At 41.7% G+C, this 20,822-nt stretch overlaps 2 protein-coding genes across 2 annotated transcripts in view; one reads left to right on the top strand and one right to left on the bottom strand.

The window, feature by feature from the left end:
• Window positions 1–20,822, top strand: part of LOC136965159 (zinc finger protein 37-like) — a 135,509-nt gene that overhangs the window by 87,876 nt on the left and 26,811 nt on the right. The gene's annotated exons all lie outside the window — the stretch shown is intronic.
• LOC136965565 (zinc finger protein 862-like) lies at window positions 17,664–20,079 on the bottom strand. The gene is made up of 5 exons (XM_067259746.1): window positions 19,477–20,079; window positions 19,133–19,356; window positions 18,805–19,022; window positions 18,575–18,712; window positions 17,664–18,367 (listed from the first exon to the last, which is right to left on the bottom strand). Exons 1-5 carry the CDS (start codon window positions 20,077–20,079, stop codon window positions 18,000–18,002), a joined length of 1,551 nt encoding a protein of 516 aa, XP_067115847.1. The 3' UTR covers window positions 17,664–17,999.

Raw genomic sequence — 20,822 nt, 5'->3', positions numbered from 1 at the left:
TAGGATCAAACGGACGTCATATTGTAAAAATATTGCCATAACTCTATGATACATATTGTACCATTTTTGTATTGGGATATATTGTTCCACGATATATTGTTACACCCTTAGTCCATATGTAAGCACATGACCAGTTAGCGAATGTTAACAAGCTGACAGCGTGTACAATAAGGTGTTTGAATGATTGCTTTAGATAGTACTTACTGGCGATTTGAATGCTTGGACAGCCCAGCTGTCAGTATGACCTCTTCAGTGACACTACATGCAATTGCAACTGAAAAGCTTCAGAGAATTGGCGCGCAAGAGAAAGTGTTAAACCTATACATTGAATATTTACACTACATAAAATAGAAAAGTATTGTACTCACCACTACTATAGAGCCTTTGCCAGACCCTCAAACCACAAACGGACACAGTAACAAATTAGGATCTGTGAAAATATTAGGCTACATTAAATACACGTCTAGGAGTCCGAATTCGTCTTAGCATAATTGGAAGCTAAGTTCATTGCGATAAACTGACCACATATTGGGAATCTACACGGTTACTTCCCCGCCTGCAAACATTTAACTCTCTGAGGTTATATATTAACAGTAATATATACAAAAAATACCAAATAATAATATTATAACAAAATTACAACAGGTTTTTTTAACTGCCCATGAAAAAAGATAAGCACAGGCGAAATATTGTACTAACGCTAGTCGAAAAAGAATGCACCACACGTGGGCTAATTACCCCATGAAGCCTAGCCAAGGACATTATTGCTAGCTAGCTAGCTATGCAATATTTGCAGCTAGCCCCTCGTGTAGCTAGCACTCACTATACAAACGCTTCAGTCCACATGTATAAAACTGACCAGCTAGCGAACGTTAACAAGCTGACAGCGTGTAAAAAGCGGTCCTCGTATATTTGTGTGTTAGCTAGGTTAGTACTAACTGGCGATTTCAATGCGGGGACAGCCCAGCTATCAGTAAGACAATGTTTCACATTAAAAACGTTCTCACTTACCGCAGAGATGTATCTTTGAATTTCTTTTCTGTTTCTATGAAATCCGATCTTCTCTTCAGTGACACAGCATGAAAATGAAATTCCAACTGAAAATCTTCAGAGAATTGGCGCGTTTCTAAGCGCATGCGCAGGCACGTACCTGACGTGAGTGGGGGAGGGACAGACACTACCCAAACCTAACTAAATTAAGTTCTCTCAACATGATATAGATATACAGATTACACAAGTTCCGAGATTATAGTAATACTACTAGATTTAAACATGTTTGGAAGAGAAACTTTAACAAATCATGTAGTATATATTAAATTAATATGTATAGTTTGAACAGACCGCCAATTCCCTTTCTTTCAGTGTGGTGTGTTTTTTCCTTTGACCAAGAAGTTAAAGAAATCCCGAGGAGAGTTGGAGAAAGGTGGGGGCTAAAAGAGTCAGTTACGTCGAGATCTTACAAAGGTTATCCCAGAGGGTATACCCCTGGTTTATAAATAGGTTCTAATACAATTGGAAGAGTTATACTAGAGCAAAATTAAGTGAATAGACGGTAAACGCTAAACAGCTGTGTTGGTCAAAGAATGGTTTGAGGAAATGTATGTGAAAAATTATGAGGAAGCAATTGGAAAGTTACATAAAGGATTGGTTTAGAGAGGATCATGGAAGGTTATGAAATAAAACAAGAACGTTTTGTGGATGTGAAGAGATGATTGGTTTAAACACTGATGTTTTGAAGAGGAAACTATGAATATACTTTGAAGGTATATGGGATAACATTTTAAGTCAAAATAGTAAAATCTAGGGTTTTTAAGAGTTTTGATAAAGGTATTAGATGTAATTTGGTTAAAAATGAGAAAGAGAAAATAAATAAATGTACTTTTATTTGGAGTTTAATTATAATTTGGTTTTAAGTTTTATTTGAGAGTTTTATCAGAGCCTGGCATACTGTTTGGGATAAACAGTTAGGCTGTGATAATGTTGTATTATGAAGAGGGTTATTATAACATTAAGTTCTGAAATAATTTGGGAAGACTCATCAAGTCTGATAAATTGTGGTTATGATGGTTTGAGCTAATTGGCTCGTTTTGAACTGCAGCAAAACGAGTTATGAAGTTCTACCTATCTGACCTTTATAGAAAATATAGTTGGGAAAAATGTTTGGTTAATAGCTACATTAAGAACATGATTTGGTTTATATTTCATTTAAGAAGCATACGGATTCTGGTTTGGCATAATGAAAATTGCTTTGATCATATCTTTGATAAAAAGAGCTGTGATTTGGTAAAATAGAGAATCTAAAACAATATTGGTCTTAAACTTAACTGTTTTAAAAGACAGAAAAGGTTTTTTGGAGTGAAAGAAATTAGACTAACAGTTGATTTTCTAAAGAAGGGAACAAAGAAACAGATTGTCATTTCTAGGCATGACTAATAGGAGTTGACTATCAAATGATGATGTATGGTCTTATTAGATGCTGTTACATGTGTTTGCTCAACAATAAGAAAACTGAAGGGTCAATACTGCCTGGTAATTATAGATATGTTTACATTGGATTGAAATCTTTCCCAGTCCTGTACCAGATGCATTAACAACATTTGAATTGAATTATAGAAGATCATAATTACACAACTTAAACCTAATGCTAACTAGAAAAGAGATGTCTTCTGCTAAATTCTGTTCCAGGTGAAGCAGTATACCAAAGAGTGGAGGAGTCAAACGAGGAGATTGGGTATTGATTAAAGTTATCAATGAAAGGAGGGATCTTATGAAATCTTTAAAATATCCTGTCTAATTTCTGGTTTTTCTATTTGTTTCGAATTTATTTAATTTTATTACAATTCTAAAAGCTTGGCTGAAGTTGTATGTATGTGGTGAAGGGGGCCTGTGAGCATGTCCAGGTCTGCCGTGGATACATGGATGTCGAATGTCCACTCTGTGGAGTGACGGTGGGTTTTCCCCTATAACATCATTAGGGTTTTTCCACTGTGTCCAGTGTGTCCTCACCACTTGGCCATAACGCTGCATAGTCTCATCATTATTGTTGATTTGTATGCCAACATTGTGTAATCAGTAATGGGATATTTTTAAATTTGTGTTTGTTGTCACACCCTAAAAGGGTGTGAAAGGAGGGATTTATTTGAACTTTAAAAATATCCACTTTAAATCCTTAAATGGGTTCTTGATTTCAATATCTGTGTTTAATCATTGGTGTTCGACTGTTCGCATCTCATTTGACTCAGTTACTGCTTGATCATGGGAGATAAGGTGATGCTGGGACTGTAACTCTTTTCTGCTTCAGGACGAGTCAGACCGGCGGGTCTGACTACCTAACCCCTGTTCTAAGGCCCCATTCCCCTGGAGACCCTGCCCCCCCCCCCCCCCCCCCCTTCTCACTGGATGATCTACCCATTCCCCTGGAGACCCTGCCCCATCTGCCCCTATGCCTCATCAGACCTATGAGTGGTATGCCCCCCCCCTTCCCCTTGAAGACCCTGCCCCACTTGCCCCAATACATCATCCGATGTTCGGGAAAGCCTGTTGTACATTTATGGACAGGACCATGCAAGGTCATCGAGAGAACCTTGCACGCCCTAAGGGTGCTGGGGAAAGGAAGTACGTGGTACCACTGGAGCATGTGTTGTGCTGCTCCAGAATCCAGTTGTAAGTTGCAGGAGTTGGTGGAGAAGGGCCAGTGAACCTTTTGCTATTGCTACGAATGTGAGAGTCCGGAAAAGAGGGTTACGACAAGGCCAAGAGTGATACTGCTTGACCACACTAGAATTGTACTGGACTAAGAAGGTTTCCGCTATTTTACTTAAGAGTGTGCTATATCAATATCAACATGACTGTTGCTGTATCCCATGTATCAGGTCCCTGTGTAACAGGATCATTGTCTCGGCTGAGGATAACCCGACGAAGGGGTTCCAAATGCCGTTGCTGGGGCTGGCTGACCAGGACGAGGAGGCGGTGGTTGGTCCGGGCTATGTTGATTGATCTCTGGTGTTTTCAGAGATCAAAAGAGGGATTAAAGAATGTATAATACATTACAACACATATTCTAGAACTGTAATCACCAGCTGCATATCAGGCACGGCACTAACTATGATCCCAGTTATTAATATGTGTGGCATTTTAATCACTGAATGCATCACGGGCACTGTGCACGAGTGAATATAACAACAGGATTTATGAAGGAGGCATGTCTTAAAGTTATGTATTGTGCTTATTAAAGTTATGCATTGTGCTTATTACAGTTATGAAACTTAGAAGTGTGCTCAGGCTTAAACATTGGGTCTCACACTGAGTGTGGGAAGCAGGCTGTTCTTTGTGTCTCTATCTTTTCATTTTCAGAAACAACCTTGAATCTGGGTGGAGATGGCACCCGAGCAGGTGGGACGCGGAGGCAAGAACAACTCCCTGATGCACGAGAGAACAAGCTCAACCCTCTTTTCATTTTTCTGTTTTAATTGCACTGTATATTATATGCTGGGGCAGGGAAAGATAGCCAGTTGGACTTCGTGAACCAGCCCAAACTCTGTTGCGGGTAGGGAAACGTAGACAACTCCAGAGCTCTGTACTTGATTTCCAACTGCTGCATTAAAGCTGATATTATCGGACCTCTGCGACTCCAGACCACTCTTTCTAGAACACAGATTTGTGTCATTGAATACTATTATTACATATTGGAATAGACACATAGATAAATGAATCCTTCAATGGCCAGGGAATATGATGAATTGATTCATCAGCTGGTTAAGCGCCAAGTAAACTTTTCTTACAGCAACGCATGCTGCGGCTTTGCCAATGTTTTCTGCATCGCCTATACTGTATAAAAATGTAGCCTATAGCCTACCTGACGCAAAAAACCTCAAGGCTATGCAGTCTGAAGCACAGTTAAAGTTTCAAGTAGCCTAGCTTTATTGTCAATTTCTTCACATGTCAAGACATAAAAAGGAATCGATATGACATTTCCCACTCTCCCACAGTGAAACATATAAAAAGCACAGGCACAACAGATAAGACAAGACATTTCGTAAAACACAGCGTTACATATTCACATACAGCAGCATAAGCTCATAATAAAGCATAAAGCTTGCTGCGGCGTGTGATATTTGCAATGTACGGCCCGAGAAGGTCTTTCAAATAAATGAGTCCATGTCGGCTGAATCGATATCGCTCAAACAAGAACTCATCCGTGTGAAATAAAGGATCTTGGCAATCGCGAAGAACTCTATTGGTATGGAAAACTAATCGAACTAAAATATAGCTCCTTGGTCAACTGGGTCTCTCAAAAAGGGAGCTGCCATGTTATTTTCTGGGGGTGTGGCAAGCTTATCCAGCTACACTTACGTTAGCCTGCTCTGGAGAAGGTTAGTGCTAATTGATATGTTACTATGGTGATTTATCGAAAGTTGCTTCCACGAACCAAAAAGAGGGGCGTTTTTTATCTTAGCCTGAAAATTAGCTCGCTAAACCACTTAGCGAGCTACGACTAATACCCCCCTGGGCAGAGAGAATAACAAACATTTACCTAGCAGCCACACCTCAAACAAGTTAACTTAGACGCAAAACTTTACGTCCAATCCAAAAAATAAGGATATTTTCCGAGACCTAAGACTCTGCCGAAACCAGAGATATTCTTTATATGTCTGTGCGGTCAGAAATACGACTCTACCGGCAGTTTCAAAATCTTGTTCTTTTTGCTTTCTCTGACGATTTTGTCACCAGATTTGCAAAATTGTGGTAATGCTGGCAAACTAGAAATATTTTTTCAACGAAATCCGAAGCTCCCTTCCACTAAGCGTTTCAGTCTGCACTCTAGGCTTTCACATACACACCCATGTAAATCTCAGAAACGGTTTGAAAAAGTCATGAAACATAATCAGTGATATTGAAAAAAGTTGAATAGATATCAAAAAGCTGAATTATTTAAAAATAGTTTAGGGTTTTGTCAACATTTTAAAGTTTAAATGGTGGCTCTAGCTGAAAGATTGAGGAAGAAGAAGGATTTGGAAGTTGAAGAAGTTTAAAGAAGTTTGAGAGGATTTGAAAGAACTCCATTGGAAACCCATGTTAAAAATATTATGAATATTGATTTATATTAATTCAAGCATAAGAGGTGCAAAGCTGAAAAGTCATAGAACCCATGGCTTGAAACCGCTGAATTTTTTGATAGCTGAACGGTTTTAATAGCTGAAGATTTGAAGGCGCTGAAAGGTGCCACGGAAGAAATAGAAGAAAAATAATAAGTTGATTAAAGATTCAAAGAACAATACTTGGAATGCTGAAGCAGCATTCCAACAATTAACCATGGCCTTCTTCAGTCTTTTGAATGTTATCCTACAATTTTCAATTGCTGCCACGTTCTTTTTGGAACTATTATTCTCAATCTCCTGTTGAGAATATTGAGCCATACTGTCAGAACGGTTTCAGACAGCTCATCAAATTACACTAATTATCAGTAGGCATAACTATATAGTTATGTTAAGTAGATTTTGTAGGCCTACAATTTACGCATTTTAACGGTCGTAGTGGTTTGACAAAAATCTCCCTTGCCGTGTTAATTGCGGCAACAGCTTATTGAGGTCTAGCTTGAATTAAAGAGCTGCCAACTCTCACGGTTTCGCCGTGTGACACACATTTCAACCATTTACATTTACATTACATTACATTTATTCATTTAGCAGACGCTTTTATCCAAAGCGGCTTCCAAGAGAGAGCTTTACAAAGGGCATAGGTCACTGATCATAACAACAAGATAGCCAAAAAACATCGCGAGTAGCCAAAACATGAAGCACACATTGTGAACAACCAAAGTAAGTGCCAAAGGGAAGAACCATAAGAGCATGTAGTTAAACAAGTTACAATTAAACAACATGAACAGCTATAAGTGCAAGTGTACCTGTGGAAAAAAGCAAGCAACAGTAATAAAACAATATATCACAGCGAGAACAAAAATTTAAATCAGTTACCACTAACCACAAGAGCAACAAGTCTCTAAGCAAGAGTCATTGTGATCCTTGAGGAAACTAACATCGGGTCAAGCGAACCGTTCCTAAGTACCGTTGTACTCCCGGAACAAGTGCGTCTTGAGCCTTTTCTTGAAGGTGGAGAGACAGTCAGTGTCTCTGATGGAGGTGGGGAGTTGATTCCACCACTGGGGGGCCAGACAGGAGAAGAGCTTGTGTTGGGACCGGGCGGTCTTGAGCGGTGGGACCACCAGGCGGTTGTCTGAAGAAGACCTTAGGTGACGGGTGGGGGTGTAAGGCTGCAGGAGAGACTTGATGTAGACGGGTGCAGTCCCGTTCACTGCTCGGAAGGTCAATACCAAGGTCTTGAATCGGATACGGGCCATGATAGGTAGCCAGTGGAGAGAGATGAGGAGCGGGGTAACATGGGAGCGTCTGGGTAGATTGTAGACCAGGCGGGCCGCCGCGTTCTGAATCCTTTGAAGAGGGCGGGTTGCACATGCTGGGAGACCAGTGAGCAGCGAGTTGCAGTAGTCCAACTTGGAGAGGACGAGTGCTTGGACTAGCAGCTGGGTGGAGTGCTCAGACAGGTATCTCCTGATCTTCCGGATGTTGTAGAGGGTGAATCTACACGACCGGGAGACCGCAGCAATGTGGGCCGTGAGGGAGAGCTCGTCGTCCATGGTAACCCCAAGGTTCCTGGCAGAGGATGAAGAGGTCACCGTCGCAGATCCCAGGGTGATTGAGAGATCGTGGGAGATGGAGGGTTTAGCCGGGATGATGAGAAGTTCTGTTTTGGCGAGGTTCAGCTGGAGGTGGTGCTCGGTCATCCAGGCGGAGATGTCTGTGAGGCAGGCCTCAATCCTAGCTGAGATCCCCGGATCGGTCGGGGGAAACGACAGGTACAGCTGCGTGTCGTCAGCGTAGCAGTGGTAGGAGAAGCCATGGGAGGTGATGATTGGTCCAAGTGAGGTGGTGTACAGAGAGAAGAGGAGGGGTCCAAGGACGGAGCCCTGTGGGACACCAGTGGAGAGCTGGCGAGGGCCCGACAGTTTGCCTCCCCAGGAAACCTGGTAGGATCTTCCCGACAGGTAGGATGAGATCCACTGGAGTGCAGTGCCAGTGATGCCCATCTCAGAAAGTCTGGCGAGCAGGATCTGGTGGTTAACCGTATCAAACGCTGCAGAAAGGTCCAGCAGAATGATAACGGATGACCTGGAAGCCGCTCTGGCAGACTGGAGGGCAGTGGTGACTGAAAGGAGGGCAGTCTCTGTGGAGTGGCCAGTCTTGAAGCCCGATTGGTTGGGGTCAAGCAGGTTGTTCTGAGAGAGAAAGTTAGACAGTTGGTTAGATACAGCACGTTCAATTGTTTTTGAAAGGAAGGGTAACAGTGATACCGGTCTGTAGTTCTGGAGAACGGCAGGGTTAAGGGAGGGTTTTTTGAGTAGAGGGGTAACTCTAGCCTGTTTGAAGGCAGAGGGGAAGGTGCCAGAGGTGAGAGAGGAGTTTAGGACATGGAGAAGAAAAGTTATGATGGAGAGGGAGATGGTTTGAAAGAGAGGGGAGGGTATAGGATCAAGGGGACAGGAGGTGGGGCGATGAGAGAGAATGAGGTCAGAGATCTCTGCCTCAGACAGGGGAGAAAAAGAGTTTAGACATTTAGTTGGGTCAGTCATGGAGGGTGAGAGGGTAGGAAAGGTGGGTTTAGGGAACCGACTGCTAATGTCGGCGACTTTTTCTCAAAGAAGGAGGAGAAGTCGTCTGCTGTCAGGGTGGAGGGAGGGGGTGGGGGAGGTGGGTTAAGAAGGGTGGAGAAGGTAGAGAAAAGTTTGTGGGGGTTTGAAGCAGAGTTCATTTTGTTCAGAAAGTAGAGGGTTTTAGCACCAGTTATGTGAGAAGAGAAGGATTTGAGGAGGGAGTGATACTTATCAAGGTCCAGACCGCCTTTGGACTTGCGCCATCTCCTCTCGGCTGCCCGAAGGGTGGACCGTTCTTCACGAATAACATCCCTAAGCCACGGGCAGGAGGGAGAAGATTGTGCAGGCCTGGTTGACAGGGGACAGAGAGAGTCAAGTGATGCAGTTAAAGTGGTTAACAAGGTGTCGGTGGCAGTGTTAGTGGGGTGGGACGAGAACTCGTCAATGGGGGGGAAGGAGGATGTTACAATAGAGGAGAAATGGGAGGGGGATAGGGAGCGGAGGTTGCGCCGGAAAGTTACAAGGGGAGGGGAGGTAGAAGGAGTTGGAGGGAGAGAGATAGAGAATTGGATAAAGTAGTGATCAGAAATATGCAGTGGGGTTACAGAGGTTAAGTCAGTGATACAGTTACGTGTCAGGATGAGGTCTAGCTGTTTGCCTGCCTTGTGGGTCGCCGGTGTGCTCAGCAGCGTCAGGTCGAAGGAGGTCAGGAGAGACAAGAAGTCGACGGCCAGAGTTCCTTGGAGGTGGATGTTGAAGTCCCCAAGGACTATCAGGGGGGTTCCATCATCCGGGAGGACGCTGAGGAGCATGTCCAGCTCCTCCACAAAGTCGGCTAGCGGGCCTGGTGGGCGATAAAGAACAATTAAGCATGCTTTGATAGGATCAGTTAGCATCGCATAATGGTGTTCAAATGATTTGGCAGTAACAGGGAGTGGTGTGGATGTGTATTTAATATGTGGGGAAAGAAGCAACCATTTCTCACGCTCTCACGCCACACCTTATATCTCACGCTGAAAAGGCAACGCCAAACAAGCAGCCAAGCTAACGTTGTAAACAGTAACTTCTCACAAAAAGGAAAAGTTGGCAGCCCTGGAATTAGCATTGACTGTTAGTGGAACGGAACGTTACTGGAACGGCTTGAGGCTTAAGTCAAACTTGACGTTTACCCAAGTGAGACTTACTCGTGTTAGCGAGACTTGCGTTAGCAACGTTGATGGAACACCCCCTTGGTCTGGCATTTAAACTTGTATCCTTCTCCACCTAGATTGACACACTTTAACAACAGATGAGGGGAAATTGTGTCCCGTTTTCGGCCATTCAATCCGTTCAACCTCATAATCTGTTTCCATATAGATGAAACGTCGGCCTATATCGAACCAGGATCAATGACCAGGATTGAAGGAGGCTGATATAGAAAAAAAATATATAGAGAGAGAACACTGTGTCATATACTCTTATTATTTTAGAAGTGTAAATGAACAGCAACAAATGTAAACATTTTTGTCTATGTAATCTTCATAAATAATAAGTATGCATACCCAAATATGACTTGTACAATATAAGTTTCAAAAACACCCATCTGCAACCGACGCAAGCACACCCCACAATTTCCCCAGATATTGTACGCTATCAAGTTAATTACATGCTTTACCACTGAACTCTTTCCATTGAAACCAATGGGACCAAAGCTCTTAACCCTTGTGCTGCCTTTGGGTCACATGACCCAAAGGTTCACAACGAACCATCGTTGTGTTTACCCAATTTTACCCAATACAAAAACAATAAATAGCATTTTCTTTTAACCTTCGCAATGTGGGGGGTCTGAGACAGCCGGCGGTTAAAATAAAATTCCTCATTTTGTTTTTGTATGCAGTAAAGTTGTCGCAATACGACGGTGGGTCAGAATGACTGATGGGTCAGAATGACCCGAAGATAACACAAGGGTCAAGCCACGAATGATAAAACTCCACCACAGCAGATGGGTCCGTGTACTTTGCGGCCAGTGGATTTTTGTTTTGAAATAAAAAAAACAAAATCAGGAAACACGCTGTTTCCCGACTACCATTTAGAAATAGTAAAACCAAAAATGGAAAATGACCCATTTTCCGTTTTCTGTTTTGATAATAGAAAACGGAAACGAAAAAACGACCCGTTATCTGATTTTCTTTGATGTGCTTAAACATGGGAATCGGGAAGTAAAATAGTGTGTGGAAATCTTCTTTCTCAATTTTGCATAGATTTTTGTGTTGTGACCCCGAAGTTGCTCCCACGAGCTTGACAGTCACATTCAGGATGTCAGCAGAGGGCGCATAGCAGTAGCCTGGTCCTAACCAGACTCTCGTACATTTCATTTGTACAGAGTCTGGGCTCGCTCCATTGACAAGCGTTGACTTCCTTGTGGGCAGGTACTCTGTTGAAGTTTAAGACTATTGGATATGCCTAGAGCCACTCTGATCTGCCATAACCAATCGCTAGCGTTCGCCTTAGCCAATTCCTTCACCACTACTGTAAGAGAGCTAGCTGCCGTAGCTGGAAAATCAAACTGTTCCAGAACCCCGTGGGGAGGAGGGCCTCAACATCATGGCCACCATCAAAACTTGTTCTTGCTCTGGCTTTAGCTTATGGATATTCGGCAGCGTTGCCACAACGGACCGAATGGCTTCGCTCGCATCTTTCTCCGCCACCATTACAGAACTACAACACAAACTAGCGCACGACATCAACGTCATCGTTCTCAGCCACTCCCTCTGTGCGCTGATTGGCCGATAGAAAATTAACCTGAGACATCCGACTTACGTACCGAATGGCCAGACCTAGTACAGAAGCAAAATGAAAGTTGAGCGGAAGTACGTAGGAGGGCTGAGCCAGGCTAGTATAGCAGAGCAGATAAAAAAATTAAAAAAACAGAGCAGATGAACGATAAAATTGCTCGGTTTGATTCCCGGCCGTGCCAACGTTGTGTCCTTGGTCAAGGTACAGGGGAATGTCACTGTACTTACTGTAAGTCGCTCTGGATGAGAGTGTCTGCTAAATGATAGGGATGGGCGAACGATGCCTTGTGAAGCTTTGGTGGTTTCTTCCGGATTGTGCCGGCCCAAAGAGCCGAACTATCGGCGCATTGAAAATAAACAGCGTCATATAGCAGCCGTTTAAACTGGCTGAATGAGGCGTAGTGGTTGTCTCCGACGGTAGACTACCCTACGTTATTTAATATTTTAATTAACACTTTCCTGCCTGAATATGCAGACTTTTTCAAATAATATACCTGAACTGTTTAAACCATTTTAAAGACAAGATTTAGGGCTTTCTAATGATGTAAATATTTATATTATCATGTTAGGCAAATCATCCTTTATCAAGACGATTTCACGGAGCCATTCTGACAAAAGTCTTCTCCGTCTGCATTACTTTTTTAGAAAACCTACTTTTTAACCACTTTCACTACAAGATAGAGGATTAGTTAGATAAGTTAGATACTTTTGTCGTGAATTCAGAACAGCAGACAGATTTAAGATAGACTATTTTGTTTAAAAGTTATGACCACTGAAGTGATGAGTGGGATAACGCAATTCCAAGCTAGCGCGATGGCTCTCCATAACTAAAAACGGTTCTACTTTTTTTCCACAATCGACCTAATTGGCCAAACAAGGTATGTACATTGAACTTAAAGTGTACATAATCTAGCTAGATTATTTTTCTTTAAGAAAGTTTCACAAAAATCTGCAAAAATCGAGGCTCAACACTGTCATATCCGACTCAGCCAGTCACGAACAGCCAAACCGGGGTCACGAAAGGTTTACTGCAGCTGGCTTTACTACGAACAAAAGCTTCGTAACTGAAAAGTTTGTACTTTTAGTTGACGATATTGAACACAGACGTTAAGAAACTTGTCTTTACTCTACATATCTTCTCCGTTTTCAATTTGAAGCAGTACATCGAACAGTAGGAATTCTCTCACGACACCTGCTCGCTCTGATTTGACAAATATGTTTTCTCAGTCCACCATACATTAGACAAGCTAATTTTCGAGCACTTTCAATACAAGATACAGGCCATGTTAGAGTTAATATATATACATAATTGTGTGGGCAATGTAGAACAGCAGACAGATTTGAAATATGATTTTTTGTTTTAAAGTTATGGCCATTCTAGTGACGAGTGCTTACAACGCTAGCTACGACTGTCATCATACAGTACTGTAGCTGCCATAGAACGGCGAAACTGGCAGTGGCTACGTCTATCGTTCGTTACCTACAAACAAATGCTTCGTAACAGTATTTACTTTTTATCGGCGATATTGACAACAGAGGTTAAGTAACTTGTCTTTAATCAAAAGATCGTCTCCGTTTTCAATTTGAAGCAGTATCTAGCTTACTGTAGGAAATCTCCCATTGCATCTTCTCTCTAGCTTCTTCGGCTAAAGATGGACGACAATGACGATGCATGCATTATTCACGCCTACGGTGTTAATACAGTCTGTAAAAATACCACTTTGACACACTTGCAAGAAATGATCCGCTGGCTAGATGTAGCATGATCTTATTTACCACCCACAATAGTTCTGCTTTTTTTGCAGCAGCATTCTGAGTTAGAGTAGCTAGCTTTTCCAGTTGCACAACAAACTCACATAATGTGACGAGATTGCATTTAAAAAACTCACCAGGGACAACTACAACATCGGCAACCCTGCACTATGGATTATTATTTTGATGTCATCTTTAAATTAAGTGTCTGAACAGGACTGGTTGTGCAGGCACACATGATTAGTTTCTCCTTCATCTTGAACCTAAAACCTAGATTCTAGGTTAGAAATGTTGACAATGACCAACAGTTGCTACGTTACAAGAAACAAGGAACCAATCCGATTGGCCAACGCTCTTCACTGTTCCACTGTTCAAACTTTTTTCTCTTTCAATTATTAATACTTTCCAGAATGGGTTTTATTTGCCAAGAAACATCACACAGACAAGGAATTGACTGTGGCAGGAAGGTGCACACATTAAACATATAAGAATCTTAAATAAGAAGTGTACAAGTCTAACTAATACTAAGGTTTAAAAATGTAAAAGGTTTAGAATTCAATAAAATGGCTCTAACATAAGGCTAACATTTATGAAATTAAATAAGATACCCTTTTCATCACTCTTTTTTTCTCCTTTTTCAACCGTGAGAAAATATTGCAATGCATAACAATGACAGATATACTTTTAACACTGTCTCACCATTTTGGTTTCAAAGCAACACTTTTTTTCACCTTCATACTGCTGACATACTTTTGTCTGCTATGATATTGAAAACTGTTATGCAATATACTCTTCATCACTATATTTGCTCATTTTTCTAACTTCAAACTTTTTTCTTTTTCTCAATCTTTCATTCTTTAATACTTTTAACTAGTGGTGGGCCGTTATCGGCGTTAACGCGCTGCTTTAACCTGAGACTCTTATCGGGCGATAACAAAAATATTGCCGTTAATTTATTCACAAAATTGGGTTGGGAGCTGGGTCTGTACTACGCAAGCAATAATGACTTTCACCTTGATATTTTAGCGCAGATGTATACCTTGCCGAATTGCACTGCAGAGGGCGAGAACGAGTCTTTGAACCTGTGTGTATGCCTTGTGTATGAAAATATCACATCAAACGTAACGTGCTAACATGGATGTAGCTATGAAGCCGCCTGGTTTGCTTCAGGGAAAATGTATTTTTAAGGAGCTTCCCAATGGAAACCTCGACAAGACTAAGGTTGTTTGCACCTTGTGCTATGCGGAATTAGTTTACTGTAGGAGTTCTTCCAGTCTCAAATACCACCTAAACGCAAAGCTTCCCTTAGCTAATGCGGAAGATGCCGGGCCAAGCATTGATGTAGCGCAGGGGAAGAGTCGTCGTCAAACTACTGTTTGAGTGCAACCGAGGCAAGCCCGTCAGCACAGCCCTATCAGCCAAGCTAACTAATCTAATAAACAGTTAATAAACACAAGTACATCTTATTGAACATAATTTACTTTCATCACCAATTATATAGAACAGCTTTCTCAAGCAGTTTGTGATGCATTTTGGAAACAGGAGATGAGCCCCTGGTCTAATGCGCCACCTGGCTTGAGAAACCCGTTCTCAAAGACTTACTTTTAGTCATTATTTGGGTAGCACACATATTCTGAATGCCTTCGGTGGAATTCAAATGAGCCATTTTAATCTAGATTAACGCCAAAATTACAGTGAGATTAATCTAGATTAAAAAAATTAATCTATGCCCACCACTACTTTTAACGATTAAAAATGTATGAAAGTCAATAAGATACTCTTTTCATCACTGTTTTTTCTCCATTTTCAACAGTTAGAAAATATTGCAATGCATAACAATGACAGATATACTTTTAACACTTTTTCTCACCATTTTCTTTTTAAAGCACATACCTCTTTTACATTTTTTGTAAAACCTTCTTCACTATTCAAGCCATCATAACAATCGTTTCAACTGCTTTCAGCAAACACACACATTTTCTTCAGGAAATGTACCTTTCTAGTTTTTACTAATTATTATTACTGTTGACAATGTTGACGAATCATCAACATTTGTTTTCTGGGCACTGTATAGACCTACCTAGTCCTATCATGTTACCTTTCATTTCAATAAAATAACATTGGGGAGTCAGGTGGCTGAGCGGTTAGGGAATCGGGCTAGTAATCTAAAGGTTGCCAGTTCGATTCCCGGCCGTGTCAAATGACGTTGTGTCCTTGGGCAAGGCACTTCACCCTACTTTGCCTGGGGGGAATGTCCCTGTACTTACTTAATCGCTCTGGATAAGAGCGTCTGCCAAATGACTAAATGTAAATAACACAACACTCAAGTGCACGGATTTATAATTATTACAATACGGATTTGGCTAAATAATAATGACTGATGGAAGAAACTCGAGCGATGCCTGGTGCTGCTTCTCTGGCAATGTGAGATTTGTCTTTAACAAGAAGCGGTGGCTTCGTTCCTTCTATGGCTCTGGTTCAGAAGAGCAGCAAAACTTCGAACCAGTTTGTGACGTTTGAAGCATTGAACGTCATCTATCACGTGGTTTCGTAATTTGATACAAGCTCCAAAACACTTTTTCGAAACTGTGCGTATTGGTTTTGCGACACAAGCATCGATGCGTCAGTGCCATACGTCCCATCCCTACTAAATGACTAAAATGTAAATGTAGAAGAAGCCAGTGCACTGATCACCGGAACAGCTTGAGTTGTGTACATCCGGCTAGAAAGAAAGCGCTTGAAGGAAAAAGCTAACTTTCTCGAGCTATAATTTAGTAAACTATTCGAGTTTTGCACCACCAAAATGTCCAAACTAGAGGTGTTCAAGGATTTTATCACTGAGCGATTAACAACAGCAGCTTTGGAGATATTTGCTGCCGCTGAAAAATCGTTTGCAGAGTTCGAGGAGGAGATTTCTCGTTCGAAGGAGGAGAGTGCGCGACTGCAACGGTTGCTGGACGTTGTTACTCAACCTGAAATCAAGATTCACCGAGCAGGTTCGATATAATGTGGCGATGGAGTAGTTTATTATGTAACTACTAGCTGTGTCCCTACTCCCTAGTTAGCTAGACTAGCTAAATGAATGACTGTTTCCCTAAGTACATCTACTAATAATAATATCAGCGTACATCGTAGCCTACTGTACATTACATCTCACTATTGTGTTTTTATCATAATGTTAAATCAGCAATAAGTTCAGTTTTACATTTGTTGACGCTTGGAACTCTCCTGAGGCCTGTTCCATAAAGAGAGTTTACCGAATAAGCCAGACTTATGTCAGTTAGTCTGACTCATTTAGTTCATTCGGTTCCATAAAGCTAGCTCAACGTAGTTCGAACTCGGTTACTATGGTAACGTATGCTTCGAAACTAGCCTGGTCCGGGGCAGGCTAATAGGGGTTATGCGCAACATTCTTCCGGGTTCTACAAAACAGATGTAACTACTTCCGGCCGTCCGCTACTGAGGTAAACACAGCGTAGTAATGGCCACCTTCGGTGTTTACAGGAGCTACCCTTAATTACAATTTCCGATGTACACCGTATTGCCAAACGGACGTCCAGAGCCCCGGGTACTCTGTTAGACAAGGTATTTAAGTGTTACGCCTCCTCATTTATTCATAATTATAAATGTATGTAATATATGTAGCTTTTGCTAATGGCATCGGATATAGCGATAGTGTTAGCCTAGCTAACTAGTTTAGACTTGTATGTTATCAGTAGTTTAGTCTTTTATTTTTGATCGCAGACGATTAAAACAGTCAAACGAAGACTGCATTTTAGCGATGGGGTTATAGTACCAACAGTATAATTACTACGATGTCCTGTGTGTTTATGCTGGTCAACCGTTATGTAATCCATCTGACTGTACGTCTAATGTGTCGACTGTAGGTCTAATGTAGACTGCTGTTCTGGCAGGTGTTTCAGATTTCTAAAATATTGTTGGAATAATGATAAAAGTACTGAATGGATGAATGCTGTATCTTCTTGTCCACCAGTTTCAAACAAAGACAGGTTGACCGGTACTATCAGTGTCAGAGCAGCTTGTCACAGGTCCATGCAGAAGAATAAAAAAAACACACAGCTTGAGAGTAGGCTAATGTTTAGGGATGGGTTTGCAGTCTGTTCCAGTTCAATGACTGCAGCATAGCATGCGTTCATCATGCGTACATTACAACTGCTTTCATTTGACCATGAGCATGTTCTCGACAGGGTTCTAAATTAACTTTTTTGATCACCAGCCAATGTGGCTGGTAACTTCAGAATTTCTACTAGCCAAATTTGTTCCGGTAAAAATAAGAATAATGAGTTTCACTCGATGCATTTGATCATTGTATTCACATTGTTGGCATGAAAAACACATATAAAATGAAGCACAGAAGTATGATGCAAGGGTATGTGAAATCATCAAAACGTGACTAAGTAAGGACACGATTTATTGTAAATGGCTAATAACAACAATATGCCAGTTAGGCAACAATCATTAGCTTGTCCCAACAAACGTCTCAACCGTTTCTGCTGACATTCCATCACAACAATCATTTCTATGACGTGTCCTGTTTACCACTGATGATCCATGGAATCAATCTCCTGAAAGTGATCACGTTAATGTCATCATGCAACATGCAGGATGCAACAATCCTGCATTTCCTGTGTGGATGGTTCAATGTTATTTTGAGCTTGTACTGAAATGGGTAAAGTCACTAGCAGGTAAAAACAAACAAAACAAAGGAAAAGAATCAAAAGTGTTATACAACAAAATATACACAGAAAGTGCAAACATTGGGGATCTTTCTATCATTTGAATCTTCAGAGCTCTTCTTCTTCAGAGGTGCTATCAGAACCTGAGCCACTCTCTGTTGCTTTTGTTTCATGTTTGCGCCGAAAGTCAGGCCTGCGTGAGCGCAAACTGTCAGAATGCCAGATGTCAATAGCTTTGGTTGGATCAAAGTCTTTGATGTCAGGTGAGCACAACTGGGTTTTAAGGAGGTCAGAGAGGGTCTCACCTTTTAGGCGTGAGCGCCAGTCACTCTTTACCTGCTTCATTACACTGAACCCTCTTTCACAGTCAGCTGTAGTTGCAGGGATGGTGAGGAGAGCATCAAAAAGATCAAGGACATCCGGACACCGATGGCGCAGCATTCTGTTTACAGTAGGCCAGGTCTTCTCAAAGGTTCCTGTAGCAGGGTGAGACAGACAATATGCATTATGCACTGGCAAACCATTATACATTTTCAAATGCGTCTTAAGTTATTAAAAGATGGCATCAAATTTGGATTGTTCCTTTAACAAATGACATTTACTCTGATTCTTGATAAACAAAATGCTGTTGATAAGCTATATCAGTATGAGATTTCTTTTCTCAGACTTCATTCTCCAAGTACCTTGGCTGAATCCTGCTGTGTACAGTTCAGTCTTGAGAATTGTCCATTGATCAGGGATCAACTCCACATCCACTCCAGCAGACAGTAAAATAGGTTGGAAGTGACTAATGAGTTTGTTTACCTCTTCATCACCAAATTCTGAAAACAAAAGGGAAAACAATAAAAGGTTAAGCAGTTGTCTTAAAACATAAAATGCGTAAAGATTTGTTCATTACATTTAAATTGCCAACCTGAACTTGTGTCTGCCTCTGGCCAGCACTGGAAACTGGTCAGCCGCATAGCCTGCAGGACACCACTGTTCACATCACTAAATCTAGCAGTGATGCACCGGCACAGAGAATCGATTAACTCATTCTTTGCCTTGTCATGTTGGTCGGCATCAGTAGGCTTCAGGAGGACTCCCTCATAGGTGTCTGTGTCCAGCACTGCTCTCAGCTTAGGCCCAGGTCTACAGTTGTGCAGAGATAGATGGATGGGCGTCTTTTTGTTTATACTGAGTGAAAACACACCAACACAACCTAAAATCAAATCCTAAATTGTAGGACATATCATACATACCTTGACTTGTACTTTTCTATAACAGCCTGAGTGGAGGAAAGGCAGCTCTGAGCTTCAGCCAGGGTTGACACTGACCTCTGCAGTGACTTGGAGAGGCTGCTCAGTTGATAGATGGTGTCATGGAGAAGGCAGCAAAGTCTGAGAACTCCACCATCCTTGCCTATTTTGAGGAACCCCTTGGCTTTTGCCCTCAGAACAGCATTGATGTTCGTGGCCTCCTGGGACTACAAACAAAACAACTGAATTATATCAGACAGCATTTAAAACTGATGAAGAGAAAAAGAAAGCAAACATTAAATAATCCATCTACCCTGCTGGTTTTAGTAGGCTATAAATTAACATACCTTCTCCTCTAAGTGGCGTACAATGCCAGCATATCCCCTGAGAAAATTGTCAAGTGCTTTGAAGAGATGTGGTAGCCACCGGGTTCCACCTACTCTGGTTGGCATTAAAGCCTTCATGTGGAGCTCACTGCAGTGTTGCTTTAGGCTGGCCCTGTTCACTCCACTCTTATGATATAAGGTGTAGAGTCCACTCAACAGGTCCTCAACTTTCCTGTCCATCACATTTTTCCTTATTCCATCTGAAAAGGCAAGCTCTAGCTTGTGGGCCATGCAGTGGATCCCCAGCACATTTGGTCTGTCTGCACGCAGTTTTGTAACCACACCATTGTTTACTCCTGTCATTACAGATGCTCCATCTGTAGTGATCGCCACTAGCTTGTTCTTCCAATCAGTGCTGACTCCACTTTCCATTATACTGCATACTGCTTCAGCTATATTTGTAGCATCTGGCTTTGAGACAGCTTTTACCCCAACAAAATCAACTTTGACCTTCCCCTCACTGGCACTCCTGACGTAGACAATTTCTTCTTCCATCACTGCACTGTCCAGGGATCCATCTGACGTGACCGAGATGAACTTGCCATCTGATAGTCTTGCCCTCATCTTTCTTCTCTAACCCTAACCCTCTGCTATGTAGTGTATGAACTATTTTGCCTGGTAGTCATTTGTATATGTCTCTCCTATCTTCAAGCCTTTCTTCCTGTCCACTCTGAAATTAATTTTCGTGTAAATGCCACGCGCATACAACACAGTACATTTCAGTGAGATCTTTTTTTTTTTTAACCCCCAAACGTAAAGTTTCATCTGGGTCTATGGAAGCACTCTGAATCATATTAAATGCACTGTTTCTGAAACATGTAAATAGTAACGTTAATTGACTTACTCACACATCCATGCGAAGTCTGTGAAAGGCCTGCCCTTTTTTCCGATGGCGTGGGCATTTCGAAAAAGTAGCTGCATCTTCTCCAACTCAGAAGTCTTCAATAAAGCGAGGCTTTTCCCAGCAAGGCTCTCTTCAACACGACCTGTCTTGGCAGTTTTAATCCTTAGGCTCTCCTGATGACTTCGGGCACTCTCATGGTCCTTTACTGCCTCAACTTTAAAATTATTTGTTCCCACCACGAAATTGTTCGATTTGTTTTTTTTCTTTAGCGTACATGCGGCAATCCTTACAAAACATGACAAAATGTTCATTGTCAAACACAAGCCATTCCCGACCCGTCAGCCATTTGGCATTAAATTTTATTTTCTTCGTTTCTCTAGAGCTAGTGCTTTCAATATCCTCATCCCCTGCCTCTTTCCTCTTCTCGCCCCCAGAAGTTTGTTCTAACCACCGCCGCATTTAG

Source organism: Osmerus mordax, chromosome 21, assembly GCF_038355195.1.
Source record: "Osmerus mordax isolate fOsmMor3 chromosome 21, fOsmMor3.pri, whole genome shotgun sequence".
NCBI classification, from domain to species: domain Eukaryota; kingdom Metazoa; phylum Chordata; class Actinopteri; order Osmeriformes; family Osmeridae; genus Osmerus; species Osmerus mordax.
Note: the sequence above shows the minus strand (reverse complement) of the source record. Positions and strands in the feature narration are given on the sequence as shown.